The sequence below is a fragment of the Colletes gigas genome, unplaced genomic scaffold (genome assembly GCF_013123115.1).
Source record: "Colletes gigas isolate AHSC1104 unplaced genomic scaffold, ASM1312311v1 Colletes_gigas_Sc00001, whole genome shotgun sequence".
Classification (NCBI taxonomy): Eukaryota; Metazoa; Arthropoda; class Insecta; order Hymenoptera; family Colletidae; genus Colletes; species Colletes gigas.
Window position 1 is genome coordinate 8,636,028 of NW_025106630.1, and position 11,914 is coordinate 8,647,941.

The 11,914-nt window shown below is 37.9% G+C and overlaps 1 protein-coding gene across 4 annotated transcripts in view; it reads right to left on the minus strand.

Annotated features, from left to right (window-relative positions):
- Nucleotides 1-9,161: 9,161 nt before the first annotated feature.
- LOC122394734 (signal-induced proliferation-associated 1-like protein 2) overlaps nt 9,162-11,914 on the minus strand; it is a 48,962-nt gene continuing 46,209 nt past the window's right edge. For 3 of the 4 annotated variants that reach the window (XM_043408734.1, XM_043404264.1, XM_043396040.1), the window contains exons 13-14: nt 10,872-11,072; nt 9,162-10,451 (exon numbers count right to left, since the gene is read on the minus strand). In XM_043408734.1, the coding sequence (XP_043264669.1) occupies nt 10,250-10,451; nt 10,872-11,072 (403 nt within the window). In that variant the 3' untranslated portion in view covers nt 9,162-10,249. The remainder of the gene's footprint in view (nt 10,452-10,871; nt 11,073-11,914) is intronic. The other variant, XM_043409584.1, reaches the window with a different exon arrangement.

The window sequence follows — 11,914 nt, forward strand, 5'->3', positions numbered from 1 at the left end:
TATTTCATTATTAGTTTTTGAATGCGAAAATTATCAACGTAAATCTATTTTCTTTAATTGTAAGTAGTTCGTAAATATTTATAAAAGATGATGAATTTATCTGAAATTTATAAAATAATGATAATAATGCGTACATTTACAAATCGTTCATAAATAATTTAATTTGTAAATATCTTAAAAATTACTAGAGATTATACGTTTCTATATAATTTCTATAGTATCTAAGTTTCTAAAAAGAGTATCTAAAAGATGTATTTTATTTTGAATTTATTTATTCGTTTACGAAGAAACACTCGAGAGCAAACAGTATGCTAATAATATACGGACACGACCTGAAATATCATATGTGAATTCCTTACTGATCAGATACCGAATACGTCGAGTGGAATTCACACGAGTATTTGATACTCGACAACGGGAACGAATGGAAAATGCAAACGTTGTTGTTTGATCACCACAGAATACAATGCGTCAGGTTGTTCGTCACTCCGAGTACTGGAATGAATGCATTCAGTATTTTCGATGTATTTCATTTGTAAAATCATTCGAACGTGCCCGTCCCTGTTTAGATATAGGTAAAATAGATACGAACAAGTTTGTAGAAAAGTACAAAAAAGTTTTCTCGGTTTTAAGTTAAACGTCGAAATCGTGAGTGCTTGCGTTTACGTATTTTTCACGACGAAGATACATTTGCGTGTAAATGTCATCTTTCTTCCACAGTGTGTAGAGCTGTGAATTATTGGGTTGGGGGGGGAGGGATGGGTTGGGGGTTAATGAAAGAGAAGAGACGGCGATGAATCGAACAATGTACCTAATCTATAATCTTCACGGGGGAGAGAGAGAGAGAGAAAGAGGGGAAAGGAGAGAGCAGGTTTTTTTCAGCACAGTTATTTATTCTGCGAGTAACGACGATTATCGACGAATCGATCACTATCGATCGCGTCCATTATCCTATTTCTAATCTCTTGTTGCACTCTTATTTATTGACCCACGTGTTTTTTATCGAGCTGTCGCACTACGAATAATTACGATTGACAATGTTGTCGTTAATGTTTTTTACACGGTAGTTGAAACTTTTTGTTAGAATTACGCTTTTTACGATCTAGTAAGGGGAGACCACACATTCCACTCCGTATGTGGTGCAAACTAATTAAGTTTTTACCTAAGGTATTTTAAGCATAAAATGCTCGCTTATTTTTATAAACTATTTATTTTCAGAGTAATTGTAAGTAATCTATTTCTAGGACTCATTCTTTCGCTACTTTATAGATAGATCATCGGAAACGAACCGTAGGACAGTCCGCCGAAATGGTAGTACACCCCCTCCCACGCAGTCTTTGACAAATTTTTCGTCTATCGTGTGTCACAGTATGGAAACGGGAATGCGTTTAGAGCTGGCTAAAAAATTCGGTCGCGGGATAATGGAATATCACATAAACGAAGTTGTAACCGCTTGCGTGCCCAAGTTCCTCGATGATTTTTTTTGCTGCGCGGGCGTCGTGTAACGAAGTACGTACAAAATAAAATAGTTTCTTCCCTTTTACGTGTGTTACGTATCGCGGGGTTGCGTTACTCGTTCGAATCCAAGCCAGAGGACTGTCGCTGATCCTTTTATACAGGGTGTTCGGCCACCTCTAGCAAAAATTTTAATGAGCGATAGTAGAGACCAAAATAAGACAAAAATCAAGAATACCAATTTGTTGATGGAAGCTTCGTTAAAAAGTTATTAACGTTTAAAGTGCCGCCCTTACTGAATATTTTTCTCGAAAATGCGCAAGATTTCGGGGGTATGTCTATTCACCAAAAATGACTGTAATTGAACCCTACAACCGAAAATAATTTTTCCACAACGATTTGCAATTTTTTAATTTTCTCGAATAATTTCACACCTTCTCTATTTTTTTTCTCGAAAGTGAGCAGGATTTCGTGGGTATGTCTAATGACAAAAACTGATTGTAATTGACCCCCGCAACCGAAAATAATTTTTCCACAACGATTTGCAATTTTTTTTCTCCGTTGAAAAATTTAGGCACCTAATTGGGTTTTCAGTAAGGAATTTTTTTCTCGAAAGTGCGTACGATTTCGGAGGTATGTGTAATGATAAAAAATGATTGTAATTGATCCCCGCAACCGGAAATAATTTTTTTAGAACGATTTGAAAAATTTTTTTTCGCCGAAAAATTTCAGCACCTACTCGATTTTTTTTCTCGAAAATAGATAGGATTTCGGAGGTATGTGTACTCACCAAAAATGATTGTAGTTGACCCCCGCAACCGAAAATAATTTTTCCAGAACGATTTGAAATTTTTGAATTTAATTGTTAATAACTATTTAACGAAGCTTCCATCAACAAATTAGTATTCTTGATTTTCGTCTTATTTTGGCCTCTACTATCGCTCATTAAAATTTTTGCTAGAGGTGGCCGAACACCCTGTATATACACGTATCCGTTCGCAGAAGCTTCTCGCGCGTTCGTTTACGACTTGTCTTTTAATCTATTATTTTTTTTTCTTTTTCTTTTTTAAATTATTTCACCCGGTGACAGTATTTCACGAAATTTGTCGATACGACGCGAGTTTTGATCGGGCGCTGTACCTTCTTTCGTGCCGTTTTGTTTCTCAAAAGGGGTCCGCCTGGTTTTAATTACTCCCGCGTACACTCGCGAACAAGATATACCAATCATGTACGTAAATAGCGGCATCCAACGTCGATGCCGCAGAGAAAATTATCCGACAATGTTTAGACGGGTTTGTTGTATAGAGTATGTTGTTGACAGGAATGAATATTAAGAAAAAAAAAAGAAAAAATAATGGTCCGAGCTGATCGACGATCACTTGATAATGAAGGGCGCTATCTTACTGTGATGCTGAATATATACTATATATAAATATATATATATATAATTATACAATTAATAATCGTAGCGATTAACGAACACGGCACGGCGTTGTTTCGCGCCGGTGCCCGATTATAATTAATTAAACGACTATAGAAATAAAAGAAAACAATAAAAAAAAAAAGAGAGACGGGAAGAAACGGGAGAACAATGAGCATATGGGAAATCGGAGGAAAAAGGGAAACGTGTGACGAAAAAGAGAACAAAAAAAATAATAATTATAATAATAATAATAATGGAAATAGTCCGTCAGTCCGTGGTCGTTCGCATATCATGACCGGGTATTCTATTCGAGATTTTTCCGCAGAAAATGTCGCGTCTTGCTCTGTTGGATGATATGTGGGCACGTTACGGAGTCCGCGGATGATCGAACGGAATCGCGAGAGAGGAGAGGAGAGAAAAAAGAAAAAAAAGATGAAAAGGAGGGTAACGTGCGCGCGTTACGAGTATACGTAGTCCTCGCACGCTCGTACAGGTACGAGGAGAGCTGACTTTTAACCGTACCCGGGAAATATATTTTCCAAACAGGAACGCAATTTCGTGACTTCTTTATCTTTTTCATTTTATCCTCAATTATTGTAAAATGTTTCTGTGTGTGTTTCCTAATGAATGGGAAAAGAAATACAAACGAGGACCTGTTAGGGGTTGAAAATTATATCGTAATCTCAACGAAGTCTCCAATTAAAAATCGTTTGTAAAATTGGAAAACTACAGTCGCTGTTAGCAGCGTCGAACTCTGTCACTTTCAGCCCCCCGGACTCCTTCACTTTTATCATAATTTTTTCTTTTCGTTTTCACACGCCGTATTCAGTATTTTCTTTCATTCTTTCCTTAACAGCTAAAGATAAAGGAGCGTTTTAAAGACTACAGGGATTATTATGCATAATAATAGGAATAGTAGGAAAAGAAATGGTGCAACAGAACAGTATTTTTGTATTAGCTATGGGGCGCAGAGGTGTGTACTCTCCGGTATTAATTATTATTCGTAATAATCGAGCGTTTAGGGATCAAAAAGTTTGCGGCACCCGTTTCGGCGCCACGACTGCGATCATCGTGCGTGCTCGGATGCAAAGAAACGAAACGGAGACCAGAATCGTCCACGAAACGTTGGTTTCGTGAACTCTTGGTTGTCCATACGCGATCCAACGCGATTGACGAGAGAATTCGGGAAAGCTGTGCAGAAACGCAGGAAGAGAATCGATATTAATTGGGGAATGGTCGAACAAGTGTTCGATGCAGGGATTGGCAAAATACATGTATCTTGATAAGCCATGCAGTTCTTTCTTTCACTGTGCCACACATTCTCACAAAGTTAAATTATTTACTCTGAGGGGCCACTCAGCCATCCAATATGGCCGACTGAATTCCCAAAACATTGATAAATTATACAAAAATCTTTCTGAAAACAGTAACCTTAAAGGTTTTTAAGGCCGCTGATGATCGATACTACGACAGTATAACATAGTATTGTTCGATATAATGCGCCAGGTATACTGAACGACCTTCCAAAGGACCCGCCTAACGGTACTTTTTGCCAGCTGCCGCAGCATCTGTTTCTTTCGATTGCTATTCATTCAATTTCATCACATTAAAAATGTTACACGCTCGTAGGAAGCTTTCGAATTTACAGAATATTTTAAGGAATTTAAGCACAATGCAAACATTGCTTGCCTCCATTTTGGCACGTTACAGTTCAGCCCAGAGCCACAGTGACATAGTGAAAGAAATTGCTGTACGTTTATTATCAAATACACGTTTGCACAGTGTCTCTCAAACCGTGGATTCTCAAGTCCTTTCAGGAACTAAAGATTGCTGGAAATTCCTAGTTCATTGCAAGATCATTCTGCCATCCCCGATCGAAATCTGTGTTCGACGCTGAATGCGTATCAGAATGTTTCCATCGATCGTTTTGTGGTCCTCGTTCGACTTAGTTTTTCCGGTGGCGTCGTTCAGTTTCGATTCCCGTTTGGAACAAAGTAAATGGAACCGAAACCCTTGTACGCACGTTGCATTAACCTCCGTCTCTGTCCGGTTTTCCACGCGCCTCCCCATGAACGAACACGAACGAATATCGTTCTTCTGCTTCGTATTGGTAAAGCGGTTTGATGAACTTCTTCCCTGACTTTCGCTCCACGGACCTCGACACCCTCCCGAAGCCATAAGTTTCTCAGCGGCTCGTCAACGGTGCGCGCTAAACTCGATAAATAGTTGTGGAGTAGGGCTGGGATCACTTATCGAATTTCTCTGTATTTCGGACACTCGGACGCTTTGCGTGTACTCGAGCATTTTCTGCACCGATCGAGCGTCCGAGTGTTCGTGGTGTTTGTGGCATGACGTAGACTGTGAATCAAGTTCTTTAGGTATAGCATAGCCTCCATTGCTCGAACTAACAAATAAAATTGGAAAATTGTGAAATTAATTTTTCTATCATTGGTTAATTCAACAACGAGAGGGATCGAAGGGGATGCAATTTGATTAATCGATTTGTCGCGAAAGAATCATTCAAAGAGGGATGCTCGAACGTTCTCACAATGGAGGTTCCGCTGTAGATCGTACTTTTTTAAATTTAATTTTCATTGAACCCTCTGTGATCCGAGTTATTGTCAGCGTTTCATTGTAGCTAGTCCGCAAAAGTTGGGCAGTAATTGATTACTTCGTGATTACTTTTGTAATCGATTAATAAAAGTAATTATGATAGTAATGATCATTGGTCAATTATTCATCCCCCGAGATTAATTGGTAATCGTGAACTACACCCCGTAATCTGCGAGTCATCAATTTGTAACCAATCGATAAAGGATTCCTTTAGCTTTTTTTAGTTTGTTTTTTTTTTTATATTATTAACTAATCGAGTTCAATTTGTAATCAAGAGTAATCATTCAATGAAAGATTACTTTAACTTCTCCTAGCTTTTTTTTATTATTAACTTATCAATTTTTAATCGTAACGAGAGTCGTTCAATGAATGATTACTCCAGCTTCTATTTTTTATCATAATCTTATCGATTCAATGATAATCGTAAATGTAATCTATGAGATAATCATGTACGACGATTACATTCGCTTTGATTATTTGTGCTATTTACTAATCATGATGACTGATTACTCGGTAATTATAAGCATTAATTACCGGCTTTATTACAAGGTAATCATAAGCGTTAATTATTAAACAGATTACAGTTAGTTATATTCACCGATATCATATAGCTTACCAATGTTTGAATATTTTAGTATGTAACAACGCATTGATAGTAATATATTTACATTCGGAAAAGTATTAATATACAAAAGAATGTTTTATCGTTGTTCATAATTCTTTAAAAAATTATATTTTTCAAAAAACTTTCCAACATTCAGTCCAAGGTTTCTCTCGCATGTACATATAACAGACCTAGGCACTCTTCAAATAATGCCATTTGAAACACTATTTCAAATAGCATGCTATCCTACTTCACAGTTGTTTCATTTTCGAAATGCAATTACGCAGGGATCGAAAAAACCAGTAATTTTTATTTATTTATCAATTCTGATGGAACTAAACAAATATCTGTTGTAGTTTACGTTAAGAATCTCTAAAAATTTTAACAAAAGTTCAATTTCAACGGAGCCTTTCGATAAAGTTGCATAATTCCTTCGATCCCTGCAATTACATTACTTTATTTCACAAGATAACCTTGAAAATAATAATTGTATATTTGAAATAATGAAATACTCTTGGAAATAATCGACGTGTTACAAGATCTATCAATAGGTGAAATTTACAAATTTTCAGTCGTCGTTATAATGTTAAAATAACGACGATTCGAATAAGAAAAAGAAATTAGAATAACAAATATATACTTTACCGATGTTTTGTATGTTCATCGTTCGTCATACGTATTTACAACATTAAATTACACAATGTGGTAATGATTTATGTAAATCACAAATATACAGGGTGGCCCGACAGGTACACAAAACTTTGCTAAGCATACTCTGCGACTAAAAACTATAACGAAAATGTTATACGCATCGTTAAGAAAAAAAAAACTTTCTATTTGCAAACGACGAATAAATCTTTATATAGGCGAATAAATATTTATTCATTATGTAAACTATAACATTGTTATTTCAAAACCTATTTGAAATATCTGTTATTCCAAGTAATGGATCACTATTTGTAATACCTATTATTTCAAATAAATCGATATATCAATTATTTCCAAATAAAATTGCTGGAAATAAAACACTGAAATGTTATTACAAACACTTATTTCTCATTTTCATTTCAAACAAACCCAGGCCTGATACATGTTTTTTTTTTCTCGTATTTTCTTTTGATCATTGGAAGACCAGAAAAGGTATTAGAACCACGTTTATACTTATTCGAATGGTCCCAGCCCTATTCTGTAGGTTCCTCGAGTATAGCTTTTCCGCCGAAATTGCTCTGCATATTAACGAGATGTAATTTCATTATAAGCCTCTGTAAAGCGACCCCTTCGCTTTCCGTGCCATAATAACGTGGTCATTTTCTTTGCACTTCGCTGCTAATTTTCTCGTAGTACACGCTGTTTCTATTTTTTTCTTTTTTGTGGAACGTTTTGCCTTTCTCTCGAGATTTATTCAGCGTGTTTCACAGGAGCAAAGGAATGTCTTCGAAAAATATTCATTTGTCCAAGATCGATAAGCTTTTCGAAGTAATCGAGTAAGAGGTTTCTGAGATAAGTTTTCAAATTTTAAATTTACCTTGTAATTTAGAATCATATGTCTACGGTATACTTTTGTTATAACTATTTTGATCAAATTGATTTAAAAGTATTTTATGTAATACATTTTGTATTTTATAAGAATATTAGCTCGATCTAGATTTAAATTTAAGACAATGTTCTGAAAGTTCATGACCCCTTATCTTCCACAGGGCATACTTAATTCGGTAGCGTACCTGTCTCATGTACTTAAGAAGCGAACGAACCGTATAAATGGTCCCGGTGATACGTTATGGCAAACAATCTATTATAAATGCAAATTTCGAACGAAAGGTGAACCCTTTGTCCGTCGTTAGTCGACTGAAAATTAGGATTATAGAATGTTTCGCAATGAACGAATAAATAAATAAATTCAGTGTTCTATTATTCGAGTAAAAGTTTCGTCAGAGATGGGCATGAATTCTTATCTAGATAAAAATTTCAACGTTCATTACGCATTCTTTGTATCTCCTTTTAGTGCGTGTTGCGGGGACCGAGCAAAATATCGTTTTCCAACATTAGTTTGTTATTATCGGATTTACGTATTTTATTCACGACCCTATTTTACCTTTTGTCTGAGAGCTAACTTACCGAGAACGACGAGGGTCCAATTCCCAGCGAACCGCTTCTCCCACCATCGGGATCCGCACTAATCAGCTGTTCAGCGCGCCTACGTCCCAACACTACCGAGCAGGCGTAGTGGGGGGTAGTTGTACGCTTGCGTGGAACAGGAAAGGAGAGGAAGGGGACACGGCTGGATCGAGGGCCGCCAAGTTCAACACCCTCGAGGTTTACGTATTGTTACAAGCCTATTAATCGAATGAAACATTTATTAAATCGTAACTTGGCGAGATTTCGAAACGATATTTTGCTCGTGCTCGGTTGCCACGACGACAACTGTAACTTCGTGAACGAAACGAAGGATTCGCGGCCACGGAACACCGAGATGCAAGATCAATTGCGATTTGTAACGATCGTTGCACCTACTCGCGGTGTGTTAAGTATTGTGTGAGAGCGGTCCCAGGTTCTTTTCTCCGTTATGACGGGTATTCCGATATACATTACACATACGTACATATTATATATATATATATATATATTATATAGATAGATATATAAATACAGAATCTGTTACGCGATATTTAAGAAAATTAAAAAACAAAATGGCGAATTGTCGTAAATGAATTCTCCTGTACAATTACACGGTATATTACTCATGGGAATACTCTGTATTGTTCACCTCGACGTTCTGACATGATACACGAATGCGCGTTTCCGTTGGTCTCGAAACAGGAAAGAGGGTGTAATCGCAGCTATTGTTAAAATCGACAAACATAATAGTGAGTCATCAGGCGTCATGGAAATGTCTTGTTTTTTCTTTTCTGTGGATTACAATAAACTATTTTATTCTATCCCGTGGTACCGTACGATCATTTCAACACCCACCTTTCATCCAGAGCGTCCTCTCGTCGCGACTCAACGTCACCGACGAGAAATGAACGTCCACCCAACTCCCGTGTATGCATTTTTCAGTTCCTTTTATTTCTCAACTTACAGACTTTTCTCGACAAACGTTTTCGTAACTCGTAAAGTTCGGAACGCTTATTGCGAATAATAAACAGAAGCCTCGTGACGGACGATCGAGGCGTCGAACCGATCTAACAAACGCGGTCTCGTGCGCGGTGGAATGTACTTTTTTTTCTTTCTTTTTCATCATTTTTTCCGTCCTCTTAACGCGTACGAAAATGTTCCCCATCCGGTTCGACCGACAATACCCTGAACGATTATACAAAACACGTAATAAATTACAGAGATGAGTCGAAATTAATTCTTAGACAACTAGTAATATTTGGTCATATCGAAGTAAGACGTCGTTCGTAATCGCCGTTTTACGCGTCGTTAACAAAACAACGATTGCCTTCGAACGGGTAACGGCTGCACGTTCCGTCGAATCTACAGGTATCTCTCTCTGGATCGTTGGAAAATAATGTCTGAACAGAGCATAAAGGTGGTAACCTTACACTGGAACGCTTAACAACTATCGAAGAGTAAAATCTATGGTACAAAATGTCGGCAGAGCATCCCTACCGCCCGACATCGTAAACAGTACGTTGCGTGTACACCTTATTCCGGTTCGAATCGCGCGAATTGTCGTCGATTCGCGTCTTAATCTCTACGTGGACGACGTTCGTGGAAACGCGGAACTAATACTGCTCTTACGAGGCGACCGTGCCGGAACACGATCGAATAAAATACGTCGAACGAAAGATATCAACGATCGTAACCAGGGAACCAAAATAATTATGGAAACGATGCGTTCTAAAACTTTTTCGCGTTTAAACACCGTTCACCGAGTCACCAAAAATACTTCTATCGGCTAGCGGACATCGCGGTTCGTGACTTTAGTCTATAGCGTATTTGACGTGGAATATAAACAAATGAAAATCGTTATTCGAGCTCGATGATTAGAACGCAAAGACTGAGACTGACCATTTTCAAGTAATTACTACAGCTCGAAACCTAGCAATACCAAATTTAAAAAAATATGAAAAGTGCTCGATGTTTTCAGGGGCACCCTAATACTTTCGAATTAAAATCGCGGAAACGATTGCCACGAAATTGGTACGAAATTACTGATGATCTATCGTTTGAAAGAACCATTCGGTGAAGCGTCGAAGCTGTTGCGCGGCCGCGTGACTTTCGTCTTGCAGGCGTCGATTCTCGTCTCGCAAACGACGCACCTCGTCTTCTAGGGAAAGTCTTCGTCGTGTCTCTCTGGCCACCCTCAGTTCCAAGGAAGACAAGTGCGTCTGCAAGTCCGACACGGAATTCCTGAAACGAGAAAAACCTACTTTTCAACGCGTAAATTTCCTTTGAAATGCAAACTAGGCAAATTTGATTTAAGAAGATACTTCTATTTTTCAAAGTAGGCCTTTACAGATGTTTATAGTCGACAGCTTGGAAAATTAAAGATGTTGCAAGACTATCTCAATTGCGATCGAGAATGGATCGGTTTGGTTTCCTTAATGTTAACGTCAACATAAATGCAGACTTAAGTATACGATAAAGTATAGTCACAGTGTAAATAAGGCGATAGACAAAAGAATGACAGTAGATTTCCTGAATGAAATTATTTAATGGGGATACGAGGTCTCGATTTTATAGATCTTGTCGCTCGAAAACGAGAAACGTTTGAAACAACGTTATTTCAAAATTGCCCAGGTTTGTTGTTTCACCGATCGACGAACTTACGCGATGGTACTGCACCCGTCGATGAGCCTGTCGTCCGACCACTCCTGAGGATGTTGCTTCGATCTAGCGTCCACGTGATGGTGGTGGTTCTGCCAACAGTCTACGTCCGTGTTGTTATGATTTTTCGCGTCTTTGATCGAGGTCAAGTTGCTGGGCGCTTTGGAAATCGAATGCGGAGGTTTGGTGACGCGGGGCGACAATCTAAACACGCGAACGCACACGAAATTACACAAAACGTACACCACGGAGCTATAAAAAATGCCCCTGAGTGACGTTCACGACGCAACATCCGGTTTTCCCCTCAAAGAACGCGTACTCGCGATCAACAATGCTATTACTCGTTCAATCGAATACCTGTGACCAATAGTGAAATAACCTTTTTCAAAAATTCCGACCATTAAATCTCAATTCCATCCAGGGGCATTCTCCTCGGCTCTCCAGCAGAGCTGGGCAAAATTCTTTCGTGGGAATAGAATTTTGCCCATCTCTGATTTCCAGTACACAGGGTGAACCACCTAACTTGTCCATGTCTATCATTTTCGTTGCCAGTGGACAGATATATTATTTCTGCCATTTAATAGACGTAGAACTATTGGATATACAAAAGGGGGGAGGTGTTTTCCAAAAAAAAAACTGTGTTCGATGACCAACTACTCTTACACTTACCTTAATACTATTTTGTGAACTATAAAAGTGTATCATAAAAAAGTCGAAGGTGCTTTTAAAAACTTATGAAAGGAAACGGCACATACCCAAATACAAAAGTGGCAAAATCCTTCTGGTGCAATAACAAAAAACTAAAAACTTCGTTCCTCGACTAACGATACTCCTCCTTTAGGAAGTTTATTCAACTATCAATAAGCACGCTAGAAATTAAATATAATGAGAAAGTTGTGTTAAAATCGAGTACACAGAACATAGAAGAAACTATTAAACGAGCCACTTACTTGTGGATATATCCATAAATTGCATATCTACGCAACAAAGACACACGTTATGTTCGATACAAAGAAACATTTTAACTTTCGTTATAATACCTCCAA